The 22,634-nt window shown below is 31.9% G+C and overlaps 1 protein-coding gene across 3 annotated transcripts in view; it reads right to left on the bottom strand.

The window, feature by feature from the left end:
* The window catches only part of LOC143203890 (integrin beta-nu), a 56,855-nt gene that overhangs the window by 10,406 nt on the left and 23,815 nt on the right, over positions 1 to 22,634 (bottom strand). For 2 of the 3 annotated variants that reach the window (XM_076416207.1, XM_076416224.1), the window contains 4 exons: positions 20,385 to 20,468; positions 19,289 to 19,491; positions 16,261 to 16,479; positions 14,434 to 14,601 (listed from right to left, as the gene is read on the bottom strand). In XM_076416207.1, coding sequence (XP_076272322.1) covers positions 14,434 to 14,601; positions 16,261 to 16,479; positions 19,289 to 19,491; positions 20,385 to 20,468 — 674 coding nt within the window. The remainder of the gene's footprint in view (positions 1 to 14,433; positions 14,602 to 16,260; positions 16,480 to 19,288; positions 19,492 to 20,384; positions 20,469 to 22,634) is intronic. The other variant, XM_076416215.1, reaches the window with a different exon arrangement.

A 22,634-nucleotide genomic window follows, 5' to 3' on the forward strand; every position in this document is an offset into this window, starting at 1 on the left:
AATGTAAACAAAAATTCTTATAAATATTTGAAAGTACCGACAGTACAGTTGACAGTTGACTTAATAAATGTAGAAAACGAAATCAGCAAGTATTAGATTAACTTTCTCACACGTTATAAATTGAATTAACTTTCAAAATATATTTTATTACATGAAAGGCAATTTTGATTATTATAGGAGGTACTTGAGTTTATTTTCATTTCATTTCATTTTTCAGAGATAACTATTGGTGACAGTACGAGGAATTCATATAAATAACTTAACTGTTAAATTTGGTGATTATAGATCAATTGAAATGCTCGCCAGACTCGTAAATAGTAGGTCTTATAGGCTATAGGAAGCCTATTCAGATGAATTCTTTATTTAGTTTTGCGGATTTTGTATTTGGGGTGTGAAAGAAATTTGCGCGTGGACGTAGAAAGTAATCTAACTAAGCGTATCTTGAAAACTATAGGAGATATATTGAAGTGCTTACCAGAGTCGTAAATATAGAGTTTTATATGCTATAAGAAAGCTATTCAGACGAGTTCTCTATTTAGTCTTGCGGATTTTGTACTTGGGGTGTGAAAGAAATTCGCGCGTGGACGCAGCATGTAATCCCACTAACTGTGTCTTGAAAACTGTAAGAAATATATTGAAATACTTACCAGATTCGTAAATAATAGGTCTGATAGGCTATAAGAAGCCTATTCGCATGAGTTCTCCATTTAGTTTTGCGGATTTTGTATTTGGGGTGTGAAAGAAATTCGCGCGTGGACGCAGAAAGTAATCCCACTAACTGTATCTTGAAAACTATAAGAGACATATTGAAATGCTTACCAGATTCGTAAATATAGGGTTTTATATGCTATAAGAAGGCTATTCAGATGAGTTCTCTATTTAGTTTTGCAGATTTTGTATTTGGGGTGTGAAAGAAATTCGCGCGTGGACGCAAGAAGTAATCCCACTAACTGTATCTTGAAAACTATAAGAGACATATTGAAATGCTTACCAGATTCGTAAATATAGGATTTTATATGCTATTGGATTTTGTATTTATGGCGTAAAATAAATTTACGGCTCGACGCAGAAAGAAATCCGATTAAGTGTATGTCAAAAATTATTACAGAATATATCTCTGAAACTATAAGAGATAAATTGAAATGCTTACCAGATTCGTGAATATAGGGTTTTATATGCTATAAGAAGGCTATTCAGGTGAGTTCTCTATTTAGTTTTGCGGATTTTGTATTTGGGGTGTGAAAGAAATTCGCGCGTGGACGCAGAAAGTAATCCCACTAACTGTATCTTGAAAACTATAAGAGACATATTGAAATGCTTACCAGATTCGTAAATATAGGATTTTATATGCTACTGGATTTTGTATTTATGGTGTAAAATAAATTTACACCTCGACGCAGAAAGAAATCCGATTAAGTGTATATCAAAAATTATTACAGAATATATATCTGAAACTATAAGAGATAAATTGAAATGCTTACCAGATTCGTAAATATAGGGTTTTATATGCTATAAGAAGGCTATTCAGATGAATTCTCTATTTAGTTTTGCGGATTTTGTATTTGGGGTGTGAAAGAAATTCGCGCGTGGACGCAGAAAGTAATCCCACTAACTGTATCTTGAAAACTATAAGAGACATATTGAAATGCTTACCAAATTCGTAAATATAGGATTTTATATGCTATAAGAAGGCTATTCAGATGAATTCTCTATTTAGTTTTGCGGATTTTGCATTTGGGGTGTGAAAGAAATTCGCCCGTGGACGCAGAAAGTAATCCCACTAACTGTATCTTGAAAACTATAAGAGACATATTGAAATGATTACCAGATTCGTAAATATAGGATTTTATATGCTATTGGATTTTGTATTTATGGTGTAAAATAAATTTACGCCTCGACGCAGAAAGAAATCCGATTAAGTGTATGTCAAAAATTATTACAGAATATATCTCTGAAACTATAAGAGGTAAATTGAAATGCTTACCAGATTCGTAAATATAGGGTTTTGTATGCTATAAGAAGGCTATTCAGATGAGTTCTCTATTTAGTTATGCGGATTTTGTATTTGAGGTGTGAAGGAAATTCGCGCGTGGACGCAGAAAGTAATCCCACTAACTGTATATTGAAAACTATAAGAGACATATTGAAATGATTACCAGATTCGTAAATATAGGGTTTTATATGCTATGAGAAGGCTATTCAGATGAGTTCTCTATTCAGTTTTGCAGATTTTGTATTTGGGGTGTGAAAGAAATTCGCGCTTGGACGCAGAAAGTAATCCCACTAACTGTATCTTGAAAACTATAAGAGACATATTGAAATGATTACCAGATTCGTAAATATAGGATTTTATATGCTATTGGATTTTGTATTTATGGTGTAAAATAAATTTACGCCTCGACGCAGAAAGAAATCCGATTAAGTGTATGTCAAAAATTATTACAGAATATATCTCTGAAACTATAAGAGGTAAATTGAAATGCTTACCAGATTCGTAAATATAGGGTTTTGTATGCTATTGGATTTTGTATTTATGGTGTAAAATAAATTTACGCCTCGACGCAGAAAGAAATCCGATTAAGTGTATGTCAAAAATTATTACAGAATATATCTCTGAAACTATAAGAGGTAAATTGAAATGCTTACCAGATTCGTAAATATAGGGTTTTGTATGCTATAAGAAGGCTATTCAGATGAGTTCTCTATTTAGTTATGCGGATTTTGTATTTGAGGTGTGAAGGAAATTCGCGCGTGGACGCAGAAAGTAATCCCACTAACTGTATATTGAAAACTATAAGAGACATATTGAAATGATTACCAGATTCGTAAATATAGGGTTTTATATGCTATAAGAAGGCTATTCAGATGAGTTCTCTATTCAGTTTTGCAGATTTTGTATTTGGGGTGTGAAAGAAATTCGCGCGTGGACGCAGAAAGTAATCCCACTAACTGTATCTTGAAAACTATAAGAGACATATTGAAATGCTTACCAAATTCGTAAATATAGGATTTTATATGCTATAAGAAGGCTATTCAGATGAATTCTCTATTTAGTTTTGCGGATTTTGTATTTGGGGTGTGAAAGAAATTCGCGCGTGGACGCAGAAAGTAATGCCACTAACTGTATCTTGAAAACTATAAGAGACATATTGAAATGATTACCAGATTCGTAAATATAGGATTTTATATGCTATTGGATTTTGTATTTATGGTGTAAAATAAATTTACGCCTCGACGCAGAAAGAAATCCGATTAAGTGTATGTCAAAAATTATTACAGAATATATCTCGGAAACTATAAGAGGTAAATTGAAATGCTTACCAGATTCGTAAATATAGGGTTTTGTATGCTATAAGAAGGCTATTCAGATGAGTTCTCTATTTAGTTATGCGGATTTTGTATTTGAGGTGTGAAGGAAATTCGCGCGTGGACGCAGAAAGTAATCCCACTAACTGTATCTTGAAAACTATAAGAGACATATTGAAATGCTTACCAAATTCGTAAATATAGGATTTTATATGCTATAAGAAGGCTATTCAGATGAATTCTCTATTTAGTTTTGCGGATTTTGTATTTGGGGTGTGAAAGAAATTCGCGCGTGGACGCAGAAAGTAATGCCACTAACTGTATCTTGAAAACTATAAGAGACATATTGAAATGATTACCAGATTCGTAAATATAGGGTTTTGTATGCTATAAGAAGGCTATTCAGATGAGTTCTCTATTTAGTTATGCGGATTTTGTATTTGAGGTGTGAAGGAAATTCGCGCGTGGACGCAGAAAGTAATCCCACTAACTGTATCTTGAAAACTATAAGAGACATATTGAAATGCTTACCAGATTCGTAAATATAGGGTTTTGTATGCTATAAGAAGGCTATTCAGATGAGTTCTCTATTTAGTTATGCGGATTTTGTATTTGAGGTGTGAAGGAAATTCGCGCGTGGACGCAGAAAGTAATCCCACTAACTGTATCTTGAAAACTATAAGAGACATATTGAAATGCTTACCAGATTCGTAAATATAGGGTTTTGTATGCTATAAGAAGGCTATTCAGATGAGTTCTCTATTTAGTTATGCGGATTTTGTATTTGAGGTGTGAAGGAAATTCGCGCGTGGACGCAGAAAGTAATGCCACTAACTGTATCTTGAAAACTATAAGAGACATATTGAAATGCTTACCAGATTCGTAAATATAGGGTTTTGTATGCTATAAGAAGGCTATTCAGATGAGTTTTCTATTTAGTTATGCGGATTTTGTATTTGAGGTGTGAAGGAAATTCGCGCGTGGACGCAGAAAGTAATCCCACTAACTGTATCTTGAAAACTATAAGAGACATATTGAAATGCTTACCAAATTCGTAAATATAGGATTTTATATGCTATAAGAAGGCTATTCAGATGAATTCTCTATTTAGTTTTGCGGATTTTGTATTTGGGGTGTGAAAGAAATTCGCGCGTGGACGCAGAAAGTAATGCCACTAACTGTATCTTGAAAACTATAAGAGACATATTGAAATGATTACCAGATTCGTAAATATAGGATTTTATATGCTATTGGATTTTGTATTTATGGTGTAAAATAAATTTACGCCTCGACGCAGAAAGAAATCCGATTAAGTGTATGTCAAAAATTATTACAGAATATATCTCGGAAACTATAAGAGGTAAATTGAAATGCTTACCAGATTCGTAAATATAGGGTTTTGTATGCTATAAGAAGGCTATTCAGATGAGTTCTCTATTTAGTTATGCGGATTTTGTATTTGAGGTGTGAAGGAAATTCGCGCGTGGACGCAGAAAGTAATCCCACTAACTGTATCTTGAAAACTATAAGAGACATATTGAAATGCTTACCAAATTCGTAAATATAGGATTTTATATGCTATAAGAAGGCTATTCAGATGAATTCTCTATTTAGTTTTGCGGATTTTGTATTTGGGGTGTGAAAGAAATTCGCGCGTGTACGCAGAAAGTAATGCCACTAACTGTATCTTGAAAACTATAAGAGACATATTGAAATGATTACCAGATTCGTAAATATAGGATTTTATATGCTATTGGATTTTGTATTTATGGTGTAAAATAAATTTACGCCTCGACGCAGAAAGAAATCCGATTAAGTGTATGTCAAAAATTATTACAGAATATATCTCGGAAACTATAAGAGGTAAATTGAAATGCTTACCAGATTCGTAAATATAGGGTTTTGTATGCTATAAGAAGGCTATTCAGATGAGTTCTCTATTTAGTTATGCGGATTTTGTATTTGAGGTGTGAAGGAAATTCGCGCGTGGACGCAGAAAGTAATCCCACTAACTGTATATTGAAAATTATAAGAGACATATTGAAATGATTACCAGATTCGTAAATATAGGGTTTTATATGCTATAAGAAGGCTATTCAGATGAGTTCTCTATTCAGTTTTGCAGATTTTGTATTTGGGGTGTGAAAGAAATTCGCGCGTGGACGCAGAAAGTAATCCCACTAACTGTATCTTGAAAACTATAAGAGACATATTGAAATGATTACCAGATTCGTAAATATAGGATTTTATATGCTATTGGATTTTGTATTTATGGTGTAAAATAAATTTACGCCTCGACGCAGAAAGAAATCCGATTAAGTGTATGTCAAAAATTATTACAGAATATATCTCTGAAACTATAAGAGGTAAATTGAAATGCTTACCAGATTCGTAAATATAGGGTTTTGTATGCTATAAGAAGGCTATTCAGATGAGTTCTCTATTTAGTTATGCGGATTTTGTATTTGGGGTGTGAAGGAAATTCGCGCGTGGACGCAGAAAGTAATCCCACTAACTGTATATTGAAAACTATAAGAGACATATTGAAATGATTACCAGATTCGTAAATATAGGATTTTATATGCTATTGGATTTTGTATTTATGGTGTAAAATAAATTTACGCCTCGACGCAGAAAGAAATCCGATTAAGTGTATGTCAAAAATTATTACAGAATATATCTCTGAAACTATAAGAGGTAAATTGAAATGCTTACCAGATTCGTAAATATAGGGTTTTGTATGCTATAAGAAGGCTATTCAGATGAGTTCTCTATTTAGTTATGCGGATTTTGTATTTGAGGTGTGAAGGAAATTCGCGCGTGGACGCAGAAAGTAATCCCACTAACTGTATCTTGAAAACTATAAGAGACATATTGAAATGCTTACCAGATTCGTAAATATAGGGTTTTATATGCTATAAGAAGGCTATTCAGATGAATTCTCTATTTAGTTTTGCGGATTTTGTATTTGGGGTGTGAAAGAAATTCGCGCGTGGACGCAGAAAGTAATCCCACTAACTGTATATTGAAAACTATAAGAGACATATTGAAATGCTTACCAGATTCGTAAATATAGGGTTTTATATGCTATAAGAAGGCTATTCAGATGAGTTCTCTATTCAGTTTTGCAGATTTTGTATTTGGGGTGTGAAAGAAATTCGCGCGTGGACGCAGAAAGTAATCCCACTAACTGTATCTTGAAAACTATAAGAGACATATTGAAATGCTTACCAAATTCGTAAATATAGGATTTTATATGCTATAAGAAGGCTATTCAGATGAATTCTCTATTTAGTTTTGCGGATTTTGTATTTGGGGTGTGAAAGAAATTCGCGCGTGGACGCAGAAAGTAATGCCACTAACTGTATCTTGAAAACTATAAGAGACATATTGAAATGATTACCAGATTCGTAAATATAGGATTTTATATGCTATTGGATTTTGTATTTATGGTGTAAAATAAATTTACGCCTCGACGCAGAAAGAAATCCGATTAAGTGTATGTCAAAAATTATTACAGAATATATCTCGGAAACTATAAGAGGTAAATTGAAATGCTTACCAGATTCGTAAATATAGGGTTTTGTATGCTATAAGAAGGCTATTCAGATGAGTTCTCTATTTAGTTATGCGGATTTTGTATTTGAGGTGTGAAGGAAATTCGCGCGTGGACGCAGAAAGTAATCCCACTAACTGTATCTTGAAAACTATAAGAGACATATTGAAATGCTTACCAAATTCGTAAATATAGGATTTTATATGCTATAAGAAGGCTATTCAGATGAATTCTCTATTTAGTTTTGCGGATTTTGTATTTGGGGTGTGAAAGAAATTCGCGCGTGGACGCAGAAAGTAATGCCACTAACTGTATCTTGAAAACTATAAGAGACATATTGAAATGATTACCAGATTCGTAAATATAGGGTTTTGTATGCTATAAGAAGGCTATTCAGATGAGTTCTCTATTTAGTTATGCGGATTTTGTATTTGAGGTGTGAAGGAAATTCGCGCGTGGACGCAGAAAGTAATCCCACTAACTGTATCTTGAAAACTATAAGAGACATATTGAAATGCTTACCAGATTCGTAAATATAGGGTTTTGTATGCTATAAGAAGGCTATTCAGATGAGTTCTCTATTTAGTTATGCGGATTTTGTATTTGAGGTGTGAAGGAAATTCGCGCGTGGACGCAGAAAGTAATCCCACTAACTGTATCTTGAAAACTATAAGAGACATATTGAAATGCTTACCAGATTCGTAAATATAGGGTTTTGTATGCTATAAGAAGGCTATTCAGATGAGTTCTCTATTTAGTTATGCGGATTTTGTATTTGAGGTGTGAAGGAAATTCGCGCGTGGACGCAGAAAGTAATGCCACTAACTGTATCTTGAAAACTATAAGAGACATATTGAAATGCTTACCAGATTCGTAAATATAGGGTTTTGTATGCTATAAGAAGGCTATTCAGATGAGTTTTCTATTTAGTTATGCGGATTTTGTATTTGAGGTGTGAAGGAAATTCGCGCGTGGACGCAGAAAGTAATCCCACTAACTGTATCTTGAAAACTATAAGAGACATATTGAAATGCTTACCAAATTCGTAAATATAGGATTTTATATGCTATAAGAAGGCTATTCAGATGAATTCTCTATTTAGTTTTGCGGATTTTGTATTTGGGGTGTGAAAGAAATTCGCGCGTGGACGCAGAAAGTAATGCCACTAACTGTATCTTGAAAACTATAAGAGACATATTGAAATGATTACCAGATTCGTAAATATAGGATTTTATATGCTATTGGATTTTGTATTTATGGTGTAAAATAAATTTACGCCTCGACGCAGAAAGAAATCCGATTAAGTGTATGTCAAAAATTATTACAGAATATATCTCGGAAACTATAAGAGGTAAATTGAAATGCTTACCAGATTCGTAAATATAGGGTTTTGTATGCTATAAGAAGGCTATTCAGATGAGTTCTCTATTTAGTTATGCGGATTTTGTATTTGAGGTGTGAAGGAAATTCGCGCGTGGACGCAGAAAGTAATCCCACTAACTGTATCTTGAAAACTATAAGAGACATATTGAAATGCTTACCAAATTCGTAAATATAGGATTTTATATGCTATAAGAAGGCTATTCAGATGAATTCTCTATTTAGTTTTGCGGATTTTGTATTTGGGGTGTGAAAGAAATTCGCGCGTGGACGCAGAAAGTAATGCCACTAACTGTATCTTGAAAACTATAAGAGACATATTGAAATGATTACCAGATTCGTAAATATAGGATTTTATATGCTATTGGATTTTGTATTTATGGTGTAAAATAAATTTACGCCTCGACGCAGAAAGAAATCCGATTAAGTGTATGTCAAAAATTATTACAGAATATATCTCGGAAACTATAAGAGGTAAATTGAAATGCTTACCAGATTCGTAAATATAGGGTTTTGTATGCTATAAGAAGGCTATTCAGATGAGTTCTCTATTTAGTTATGCGGATTTTGTATTTGAGGTGTGAAGGAAATTCGCGCGTGGACGCAGAAAGTAATCCCACTAACTGTATATTGAAAATTATAAGAGACATATTGAAATGATTACCAGATTCGTAAATATAGGGTTTTATATGCTATAAGAAGGCTATTCAGATGAGTTCTCTATTCAGTTTTGCAGATTTTGTATTTGGGGTGTGAAAGAAATTCGCGTGTGGACGCAGAAAGTAATCCCACTAACTGTATCTTGAAAACTATAAGAGACATATTGAAATGATTACCAGATTCGTAAATATAGGATTTTATATGCTATTGGATTTTGTATTTATGGTGTAAAATAAATTTACGCCTCGACGCAGAAAGAAATCCGATTAAGTGTATGTCAAAAATTATTACAGAATATATCTCTGAAACTATAAGAGGTAAATTGAAATGCTTACCAGATTCGTAAATATAGGGTTTTGTATGCTATAAGAAGGCTATTCAGATGAGTTCTCTATTTAGTTATGCGGATTTTGTATTTGGGGTGTGAAGGAAATTCGCGCGTGGACGCAGAAAGTAATCCCACTAACTGTATATTGAAAACTATAAGAGACATATTGAAATGATTACCAGATTCGTAAATATAGGATTTTATATGCTATTGGATTTTGTATTTATGGTGTAAAATAAATTTACGCCTCGACGCAGAAAGAAATCCGATTAAGTGTATGTCAAAAATTATTACAGAATATATCTCTGAAACTATAAGAGGTAAATTGAAATGCTTACCAGATTCGTAAATATAGGGTTTTGTATGCTATAAGAAGGCTATTCAGATGAGTTCTCTATTTAGTTATGCGGATTTTGTATTTGAGGTGTGAAGGAAATTCGCGCGTGGACGCAGAAAGTAATCCCACTAACTGTATATTGAAAACTATAAGAGACATATTGAAATGATTACCAGATTCGTAAATATAGGGTTTTGTATGCTATAAGAAGGCTATTCAGATGAGTTCTCTATTCAGTTTTGCAGATTTTGTATTTGGGGTGTGAAAAAAATTCGCGCGTGGACGCAGAAAGTAATCCCACTAACTGTATCTTGAAAACTATAAGAGACATATTGAAATGATTACCAGATTCGTAAATATAGGATTTTATATGCTATTGGATTTTGTATTTATGGTGTAAAATAAATTTACGCCTCGACGCAGAAAGAAATCCGATTAAGTGTATGTCAAAAATTATTACAGAATATATCTCTGAAACTATAAGAGGTAAATTGAAATGCTTACCAGATTCGTAAATATAGGGTTTTGTATGCTATAAGAAGGCTATTCAGATGAGTTCTCTATTTAGTTATGCGGATTTTGTATTTGGGGTGTGAAGGAAATTCGCGCGTGGACGCAGAAAGTAATCCCACTAACTGTATATTGAAAACTATAAGAGACATATTGAAATGATTACCAGATTCGTAAATATAGGATTTTATATGCTATTGGATTTTGTATTTATGGTGTAAAATAAATTTACGCCTCGACGCAGAAAGAAATCCGATTAAGTGTATGTCAAAAATTATTACAGAATATATCTCTGAAACTATAAGAGGTAAATTGAAATGCTTACCAGATTCGTAAATATAGGGTTTTGTATGCTATAAGAAGGCTATTCAGATGAGTTCTCTATTTAGTTATGCGGATTTTGTATTTGAGGTGTGAAGGAAATTCGCGCGTGGACGCAGAAAGTAATCCCACTAACTGTATATTGAAAACTATAAGAGACATATTGAAATGATTACCAGATTCGTAAATATAGGGTTTTATATGCTATAAGAAGGCTATTCAGATGAGTTCTCTATTCAGTTTTGCAGATTTTGTATTTGGGGTGTGAAAGAAATTCGCGCGTGGACGCAGAAAGTAATCCCACTAACTGTATCTTGAAAACTATAAGAGACATATTGAAATGATTACCAGATTCGTAAATATAGAGGGTTTTGTATGCTATAAGAAGGCTATTCAGATGAGTTCTCTATTTAGTTATGCGGATTTTGTATTTGGGGTGTGAAGGAAATTCGCGCGTGGACGCAGAAATTAATCCCACTAACTGTATATTGAAAACTATAAGAGACATATTGAAATGATTACCAGATTCGTAAATATAGGATTTTATATGCTATTGGATTTTGTATTTATGGTGTAAAATAAATTTACGCCTCGACGCAGAAAGAAATCCGATTAAGTGTATGTCAAAAATTATTACAGAATATATCTCTGAAACTATAAGAGGTAAATTGAAATGCTTACCAGATTCGTAAATATAGGGTTTTGTATGCTATAAGAAGGCTATTCAGATGAGTTCTCTATTTAGTTATGCGGATTTTGTATTTGGGGTGTGAAGGAAATTCGCGCGTGGACGCAGAAAGTAATCCCACTAACTGAATATTGAAAACTATAAGAGACATATTGAAATGATTACCAGATTCGTAAATATAGGATTTTATATGCTATTGGATTTTGTATTTATGGTGTAAAATAAATTTACGCCTCGACGCAGAAAGAAATCCGATTAAGTGTATGTCAAAAATTATTACAGAATATATCTCTGAAACTATAAGAGGTAAATTGAAATGCTTACCAGATTCGTAAATATAGGGTTTTGTATGCTATAAGAAGGCTATTCAGATGAGTTCTCTATTTAGTTATGCGGATTTTGTATTTGGGGTGTGAAGGAAATTCGCGCGTGGACGCAGAAAGTAATCCCACTAACTGTATCTTGAAAACTATAAGAGACATATTGAAATGCTTACCAGATTCGTAAATATAGGATTTTATATGCTATTGGATTTTGTATTTATGGTGTAAAATAAATTTACGCCTCGACGCAGAAAGAAATCCGATTAAGGGTATATCAAAAATTATTACAGAATATATCTCTGAAACTATAAGAGATAAATTGAAATGCTTACCATATTCGTAAATAGAGGGTCTCATATGCTATAGAAAACCTATTCATACCAGTGCTCTATTTAGTTTTGCGGATTTTGTATTTAGTTTTCATATTAAGAAACATAAGTTGTATAAACGCCGGCGCCCATTTTTAAAAGTGATGGTGAAACATCGCTTGATCGCAATGTTATTAAAAAATGAAAAAAACTGTGAAATGGATGCCAAAGAGGTACCTAGCCAAGTCCGGGAGGCGGTCAAAGACTGGAGAGAGAACTGGGACTTATTTCTTTTCATTAAAAACTCGATTCGCATGTGGATACCCGGAGAATCTCTAAAAGCCTAGCGGGGTCCATTCCACACCAGAACTAGGACACTTAGTTTACTCTTTATATGAAAAGCGACCTTTCAAGCCACCTAGGTTTCCCGTACCCCAAATAAAATGCCTTCACGCCCACTCCTCCTATAAAGTCAGTTAATATCTGCAGGGAAATCTTTCAGCTGGTAGAAAAAGCAAAAAAAAGGTCACATTCCTCGGTACCACCTCCTACAATTTACATCTCTTCACACTGTACCACCTAGTGACTGGACACTGCGTAACTTTTCTCCAGATATCTCTATTGAACTGTCTCACCTGTTATCTAACCTTGGATATCACGCTTAGTAGAGCTATATAAATTTTAAATCTGAATACATGAAATAAAGAATAGCATCTCTAAATAAACCATATTCTGTATTTGTACTGTCGATACTACAATCGGATAAGGCAGTGAAAATTGTATTTGAAATATATGCACTGATTGTATTATAATAACCGCGCTAATGTACACTGATATTAATAGTAAGTGTACTAATGATTAAAATTATTTAGTATATTCAAATTAATAGTGAACTAACGTCATCACGAGGTCGATTCGTTTTAAAATGACACAGTATTTTTTCTTTTCATTTTATTCTAGTTAAAGAAAATACATTCGGCCTACAAAATTCGGTTGTTTCTCAAGAATCCGACATATCTTAGCTTAGTGCTTTGATAGTTTACATAATTTCAAATCTCTGTCAATCAAAGCCAAACAAAAATACTTCGAATACTTCAAACAACAACGAGATAATGGGGGCTCGCTCTTGTCAGTAAAATACGTTAGAAAGGTAAATATTGAAACTATTAAATATTAAGTTAGTCTAGTTTTATTGAAAACATTTTTAGAATTTTGCAGTTTTACTAAATATTAGTGTGAATACTGAAACAAAAATGTATCATGAAAAACAATATGTTTTTTTCACTGAAGAGAAAACAATTACATACAAAGAAGGTGACGGATCAAAATCATGTTGAAGTTAACTATACATTAGAAATATATACGAGAACAAATATATTAAAGGCGTAATAATAGTTGGCAGTTTTTGTTTAATTTAAACATAATATAATTCAATTATTTCAGAGAGAACTGTTAGTTTGGTAAGTATCTATACATTGTTAAGGAAGACAGAATTTAAATGATGACCCACGGTTTAATGCAATGTCCAAATATTGCTTTTAAAAGAGCATTATTGCATATTTTTAAAGATTACGATAAAATTAAGGTACATGTTATTTCAATTTGTATCTCTAAAAATGATTGTGGATATTTCAAAATGTAACGTTGCGCCACACTTGGCAAAATGAGAATGAAAAGAGTGTAAAGACAAAAGTTGATAGAGAAAAATAGAAGACAGAATAACACTTGATTAGGTTTCCTTAGTCATAATATTTTTTAATAATTTATTACAGATATGTTGTTCTTCATGCTGGAAAGAGGAATAGTCCTATTATTGGAATAGATTTAGTGTTATCATCTGGTTTCTTTTGTTTCAAATCTTCTTTAAAAAAGTTTTGAGACCAAGATTTTTAATTCGAAGTTCAATAAAAGATACACAGGAGGTAAGATGGGATCGAGGACAAATATTATATTTTGGCAATTAACCGTTTATTTATTGACTTAAAAGTATTGACACTCAGAAAGTGACAGTGAGTAAATTAAACATTCTGAATATGACATTATGATCCAATACTTAAAATTGCCAAGAGAGAAACATCTAAAGGTGAGTATATAATTAATACAGGATATCTGTAGAAAATCGTATTATAGCGTGTTAAAGATTTATGTATAATTGTTTAGAATATATATAAACATTTGGTTAGAATCTCTGAGACAAGAATGAATACCAATCGATTTGCAGATATAGTAAACCCATTTAGAAGAACACAGTAATTAAATCTAATTTGACGAATAAAATATACACAAATAATAACAGAAGAAACAAAGGACAAATACAGTAATATAAAAAGAATATAACAAATAACATTGCAACAATGGAAACAATAAATAACGATATAAAGGTAAATATGCGCTCTAATGAAAGTAAAAAACATTATTTGGATATCAATAGTCAACTAGGTGGATTGTGGCTCCAAGAGATAGCACTGTATAGAAAACGTTCCTAGAACTCTACATTATAGGTAGTGTGTTAAAGAGTTCAAGATGAAAATAATAAAAATGACTCTAAGCTGCAAACTATTGTGAGTGTATAAATAATTGTGGCTTACGTTTTTCGATAATACATGCATAAGATGTACTATATATGTCAAAGATAACTAGGCAACTTTAAGACGTTTTGACGTCATAAATTTTGATGACGTCAGTTCACTGTTCTATTAGATAGACTCTAACTCACCTATCGCCAAGTATGAGCTCATAGCTTGAGTTGTAATCGAACACTCCATGTTATTTTTAGGTTGGGTATTTATAATAATGTTATTATTATTGCTTATTTCATAGCAGTACTTCACGTAACATTTTTCAGCATTAAGTTGTTTTATATATATACAAGATTGGTCTGGAACTAATTGAAAGCATATTATGGTATAAAATATATCGTAAGTTATAATTATATATTATTATAATTATTTATTATCAGGTCTATAAATTAATTATAAAGGATTTACGACAGATAGTATTACTGTGTTAAATCGCATAAGGAATATTTGTAGTAAGTCGTTATTTGACTTTCGTACAGTAAAGAAGTGTTCGGAGAGATGGTCAGTGAAACGAAAAAGAATTCACAACAATAACAGTTTTAACACTGTGTTAAACTTGAAATTCAAAAGTGCGATGCGATAAGGTAAGTGCATTAAAATAATGAATGTAAAATATTATAAACCGTTAAGAGGCATATACGAAATAATGGATAAAAAAGAAATATGAAGAAGAACACCGAACAAGTAACAGATCAAAATCAAATTAGAACTCAAGATGAACCAGTACTCTGTAATAAGTAGGTGAACAAAAAGACTACAGGGGACAGCCTTGAACATGTATTTGCCAATTTGTTTTTTTGTAATATGGAAAAAGAATTATGGTTTGAAATAATATAAAATATTGCATTTTATTGAATGTTTGGTGAAGCTTAGCCAAGATAAGAAACGCACGAGCAAACAGAGAATACGTGGCTAGCAAAAGTCTAGACGAAGCTTGTAAAAAGTTAGACCTGGTAGAAGAACCTTTATGTTGGCTATAACTATAAACTTTAAGAAGGCCCGAGATCATGGAATTTTCGTGCATTCATCAAGTGTTCCATCGGCGTGGGATGTTCCTAGCTGAGAGAGTCTTTCTCCACGTATCGGGATACAGAGAAGGTTTTCTTGAGCCAAACTTTTTAGCCACCACAAAGAACTCGAGTTAAGAGTTGCCGAAAACAGAAGTTGCCAAAGAATTAGAGATTTAAGATCATAACATCAGAAGTAGTAAAGTGATTATAGAATTAGTTAAAGAATATGAATTAAGAAACAGTTAAGACAATCAAGATTTAATCACTAATTAATTAAAACAAAAGGAAACATTATCAAGAATCAAGAATTCTTATATGTCGTGTGGATAACTATTAGTTGGACCCGATGATGTAATCAGTATTATCCAAAACCAGATATACGATTAAATAAGGCATTTTTGTTTAGTTCATAAATCGTTTCACCATTACGAATCAATTTTACACCTTTTTTATTTTGTATATTATTAAATAATTTATTTAAATGAACAAACCAGTTTTTCCTCCTTATCAACTCAGTAATATATATGTTAGGTTAATTTTTAGATTTCCTTTGATGTAATGCCGCATACTTTAATAATTAACTACCAATTAAGAAGAAAGTCTATTAATATAAATAAGTAGTGAAATATAAAAAGTTATCAAATGTTATTAAAATTCGGATGCTGTCTATCTATATACTGAGATAATATTAGCATAATCATAACTAATGCAATAATTTAAAGAAAAATTGATGAAAAAAAAAGATAAGTAAGCCAATAATAATAAGGAGGAATATATAGACAATGAGGATGATGAAGATATTCATAATTAAGCTAGAAATATAGCATCATAGACTATCGTGCTAAGTATTCAGAAGCAATATTAAACGTTAATTAAGGCTTTAATAAATAAAAGATATTAGATATTATTAGATAGAAGAATATTAGATAAAAGAGTTAAATAATATTAACTTACGGCATTCCTTGGTACTATCGCTCTTAAGTATTAATGTCACGTTACTGATTGTTCCTACCGTTGCCATTGTAACATTACCACTAGCGCTTAATACACTATCTTGAATATCATCGCAAAATGTATTTTTGTTATTCTCTCTCTCACAGTATGTTCCGGAGTATCCAGTATAGCAATTACATTTATTGCATTCACACACTCCATTCCTCTGGCAGATAACATCTGTAAACGAAACTATATTATATATACATAAACAGCCTATATTTAATTGTTATAAAAATACCGCAATAAATCTTTAAGTAAACATGTTGGTACTTGATTTTATTAGAAAAAATTATATTATTGTTATATATTAAAAAAAGGAAACAGAGAGAAGGATACACAAGCAAGAACTGTTTGTATATGTGAAAATATTCACTATCTACAATAACACATTTAATCTAGATTAACTCCATCAGGAATATACCGAACTAAATCCCATATATTCAGGAGTTCAACAAGGTAGTGTACTGGGTCCAGTACTGTATCTTCTGTATACGGCTGATCTGCCCACCACAAAAATAACTACTGTGGCAACATATGCAGACGATACAGCAATCTTAGCATCCCATGAAGATCCAGTCACAGCATCAATAAACCTACAAACCCACCTGGAGCAAATACAATTATGGTTGAAGACATGGCGCATTAAAGTCAATGAATCAAAATCCACGCATATAACGTTTACCCTGTGTAGAAGAACATGTCCACCAGTAAATATCATCGTCAACTCCCCCAAGCAGAGCATGTTAAATATCTTGGTATGCATTTAGATCGACGCCTAACCTGGAAGAAGCACATACTCTCTAAACGGAAACAACTAGGACTAAAATTATATCAAATGTATTGGCTCATTGGGCGCAAATCCAAGTTATCATTAGATAACAAGGTATTGCTGTATGAGTCTATACTCAAGCCCATTTGGACATATGGAATTCAACTATGGGGTACCGCTAGCAAATCTAATATATCCATCATTCAACGGTTCCAAAATAAGGTGTTGCGTGCCGTTGTTGATGCTCCGTACTATATTTCAAATAAAGTCATACAACGCGATATTCCTCTAGAACCTATAACGAGTGTAATCCAACGTGTTTGTGTGAAGTACTTCGAAAGAGTGTCTGTGCATCCCAATGTACTCGCTAATCAGCTAAATATGCGACGTGATAGTGAAGTGCGTAGACTAAAACGTTTAACACCACCTGATCTGATTACTGGACATATGTAGAGTTTAGAATAAGCATTAGAATAAGACTAATTAATTAAGATAATATTTTATACAGAAGATTGCTTAATGAAGTGATTTTCTACATGCCATGTATATATAATATAAACAGAAGAAATACTTATTGCCAATAGGGCAGATTGTGGACTCACGAAGAGTAATAAAAAAAAACTCCATCAGATCGGCAGAAGAGGAAATTGATAAATGGTGGTATAGTGAACAGGTGTTAGATATATTGGAACTTTTAGATATATTGGAACAGTTCGGTTTATTACTTGAATGATGACTCAAAAAGTGGCAGCGAGAATGAAACTTGCGGTGTATGGAATGATAATCCAATGCTGACAATTACCTAGACAAGGTGATGAGAAGGGAAACAACTAAAGATGAGTAAATAATTAATATAGGATAGCAGAAAATGGTATTGCAGAAGAGTTGTTTGCATAGACATGTGTGTAATTATTTATAATATATATTAGCACATGGTGAGAGAGTATGAGGAGAGAATACATACTAACTGTTTTATGAAATATCAGTCCATAAAATATATTAAAGAGAATACAGTAATTAAATCTATTTTTATCAAAAAAGTGTACAAAGGTAGTAATGGAAGGAACGAAGTAGAAATATAAATGACTGAAGTAATATAAAAATGACTTCACAAGAATAGGATAACGAAGGAAACAAAACCAAGTGTAAAAGCGTAAATATGCTCTCTAATGAAATGCTTGTCTTTCGATAATATATGCTAGATGTATTATAATATTAAAATAAATTTAATTCAAAATCAATTTCAATGCACTTTGAAACTTTTGAAACTTGATACTTTTTTGTCCACACTTAGAGCAAATGGCATATACAAAAATGAAATATGTCAGTAAGACTTCAACATGAATTTGGTCACAAGTATAACAGATGCGACATAAAGCCAGTTGTACCCTAAAGCCATTACGGAGATTTAAAAAAAATACAATTTACAAGAAAATGCAAAAATGTATCTATGCAATATATTCATATGATCTCTCTCTATAAATATTGCCCATCTTTCGGGCAATTTTTGGATGTCAGCCCAAAGAAACTGTTTGTTCTTTGAGCAAAACGTTTCATCGAAAGATTTTTTTCTTCTTTTCATAACCCACCACTATTCGATGCAGAAGCGACTTTCGATCGTACATTAGAAACATTCGTCACATTTAATGCTTCTGTCATTATATAATATTGTAAAAATAATTATAACTTGCCTCAATACATTTTTATGTTGAACACGTAAGTAGAATATTAACAGACACAAATTTTCAGCTGTGCTGCTCTGCTTTCAGTATGAGGAAACAAAAAGATAGAAACTTTAATATATCTTATTTATTTATATAAATTGATAACACTACAGAAATATAAAAAAGGGAAAAAGCACTATAGACAATTTTGATTATATTTGCCAGGATATATGTTGTGTGTAATTGAAGACACAACAAATCTCCTGGCCTTCCTACTGAAATCACGCAATACAATTCTGAAATTAAATGTATTAAGTCAGCACTTTATAGATTACTCCATGATATATATAGCTTTGAAGCTTGATGTCAGTAGAATAAAATGACATGTGCCAAATTCTAGCATTACATACTTAAACTGGATAACGTCTGTTAGGAAAACCGATAATGGCTTTCTGATACTCAAGAAAAAATACGGAATCATATTTATAAACCAAGATTATCACTGTTCAGAACAACTTGTTGATTATTTAAAATTTGAATGGAATTTGCATACCTGATCCGAATTTGCAGCGGTCCGTTGATTCGTGACACGTACATGCATAACCAGAATAATCTAAATTACAAGTACATGTTCCATTGATGCATGTTCCGCGATCGCCGCATTTCCTGCCGTAGTCGTCGGTAGGGCACTCATACTCGCAGTAAGTACCCTCATAAGGTTCACTGCACTCACATTTTCCACAAACGCAGTCCCCTCTAGAAACAATTAATGAATAAGGTATGTATATATATATATATATATATATATATATATATATATATATATATATATATATTAATTTGTAAAACTATAAAATCAGCTTGCCTGTGAAGCCAATAATCGCTCAACTATATTTTTAGATGTACCATAAGTATTCAATAAGATTTAACTTGTATAAAAGTTACCTAAAGAACACACTGAGCTCTTAAAATCTTATAGTATAATTAGAATATTTAGAGTCAAACAAGAGGAAGCTTACTCTACAATAAAATAAACTAAAGCTGGTGTACCACAAGGGAGTGTGAGACCGATTCTTTAGCTACTTTCCACATTTAGAAAATATCACGATGGTTATATTTGAGATTCTTGACGTCGAATTATAGAGCTGGTTCGACGTCGAATTGCGATTGATTTATTTGGCGAAAAAAATAGTGCCCCATGGCGACGTCCGGTGCAGTACCTACACCTCCACACTCGCAACGGCAAATTGGTCAGATTGGGTAACGGATTACTGCCCCATCCCCCATGTTCTACAGATTTGGCCCAGTTCGGCTTCTTTTCGTTTCCAAACTTGAGAAAGTCACTCGCTGAACAGAAATTTGATTCGAATGAGAAGGTCATCGCCGCTACGGAGGCCTATTATACAGACATTGAGAAAAATAATTTTTTCGATATGTTAAAGAAGTTGGAGCATCGCTGGGTCAAGTTTGTCGGACCAAAAAGAAAACTACGTCCAAAAATAAATCCAAATTCTCCACAAATCCGATTTTATTTGGCCGGAGAAACGTTTCGTAAGTACTTATCGGACCACCCTCCTATATACTTACGTAGTTAATTAGAAAATAATTAAAACCAAATAATCATCGTATATTATGTAATAATTACTTACTTTCCTGAACAGAAATTAGTGGTGCCTCTTTCAATACATCCGGCCACCGAATCAAGACATTCTTCGTTACATCTATCCCCTTTCCTATATTAAAGATAATTTCATTGTAACAAAAACATTTTAAATATACAAATATTATATCGTTTTTTTAAAACTGCCAACGAATATATTATAAATCGTCCATAAATATAAATACCCATAAATCACTTGAAAAGTGTTTGTGAAGTATATTTTATATGTTATATGGGGCGATTATACGGATATTTCAAGAATCAGTTAGTAAAATAAAATAGATAAACTTTTAATTAAATAAACTTTACGCGTTTCATAATCGCAACGGTCATAAAACACTTGTCATGTGATTATGGCACATCAAATATACGGACATATCTACAAATATAGAATGGGAACCTAAATAGCACACCCGTAACCATATGTTCACTGTGCGACTAGCCACTAGAGGGCCGGCGGTGAAAAGATGACAGATTTCTTTTAGTTTAAGTTTGAGCAAAAACGGTTTTCAAAAATAAAAAAATAATAAACATCAGGAAACCTCTTATGATCTAATATATCAATTATATTAGGAAAATTATTTGCATTTTAGAATTTTAGACTGACTAGGTAATTATTGACCCAACCATGGTCAACTAAGATGTAATTCCTAATTGAATTGAAATGCAATATATATATATATATATATATATATATATATATATATATATATATATATATATATATATGTATGTATATATATATATATATATATATATATATATATATATATATATATATATTTATTTATTTATTGCAGATTATTCATCGTAACTTGTCAAAAGGAAAAATATAGGAAATTGGGAGAAATGATTACTGAAAATTATAACATATATATCTCTATAAAAGCTTTTGACAAACGAATGCGACTTCGTACTAATAAGAATCAGAGAGATCATAACGTCAAACATACAAAGAATATATATGGTAATATTGCAAGCAAAAGTTTTTATATGTTATATTATATACTATATTCTGTTATGTTATATATTATATTCTGCTATTATGTTATATTATCTATTGATGAAAAAATATGATTGTAAACGACAATAATAAAAAATTCTGTATAACTACATATAACAAGATTAGTGTCCAAGATTCTATAAAAATATATAAGAAAGGAAGGGAGGTTTCGTACAAAATATTATAATATATAATTACTACATGGAGTAAATTTACATATTATATTTTCAAGTATAATTTGGACAAAATATTTTTTAATTTGTATTTTCTGACTTTATAATGTTTGAGGCGGTGACAATGTACAAATAAAAGATAAGTTATCAGTTGTCAGTATCTACTTTTTATAGTATATCCTTTTTATGTAGTTTGAAAACGTTTTATTCAAATGTTATCTAATATTTATAATTATTTATTAAATATTTATTAAAATTATATTTTTTTAATTTCCCGCCGTAGTAAATAAGCTCACTGGCGCGACCTCAGGTGGCTTAGTCGAACGAAATTTGGCTACAACTTTATACATGAGAGATCGCATTCTATATTCGTTTATTTTATGGAAACATCGGCTCATATTAAGCTCAACTGTATAGCGTTACAACTTTGATTCAAGTCGACAAAGCTACCAAATATCTTACTGAGATTATATAGAATGTTTTTAGGATGACGAAAATTTCAACAATATTTAAAAAATCGCTCTATAAATACCTCATATATATATATAAAAGTAATTTTTAATACTATATACCAGCACTAATATGTTTTATTTTGCCAACTATAGGCAAAATCCCTGTTATGTATTAGGCGCTTGTATATATTTTAGTCAGCGATATCTATTGATGAAGGCTAATCATGAGTGTGACCAATTGTTAAACAACTTGACGTAACTGGCTGTTAAATTACTTTTGAAAATTCTCTATATAAAATATCGGTTTTACTTTTAGGGTTATTGCATATTGCCTAAAATTGTGCAATGATTTTTGTTTGATTTGAAAAAAATCGCTGTGGAAGTTCATTAAAACCTTTTAGATACTTCTTATGAGGCCACTTTCTCAAATTGCAATTTTCACTTTTGTTTTAACGATTCAAAAGTGGTGATTTTAATGTAATTGACCAAGAACTTCAAGGATGAACAAAAAGGTGCAAGGACAATGAATTGAAAGACTTATTAGCCGAGCTGGAACACTCAATTAATATTCAGACAGATTAGTAATAAATTGAACCAGACTTCTTGCTTAG

This window comes from Rhynchophorus ferrugineus, unplaced genomic scaffold (assembly GCF_030347505.1).
Source record: "Rhynchophorus ferrugineus isolate W39M unplaced genomic scaffold, kcgeb_rfMv2 rfM1, whole genome shotgun sequence".
Classification (NCBI taxonomy): domain Eukaryota; kingdom Metazoa; phylum Arthropoda; class Insecta; order Coleoptera; family Curculionidae; genus Rhynchophorus; species Rhynchophorus ferrugineus.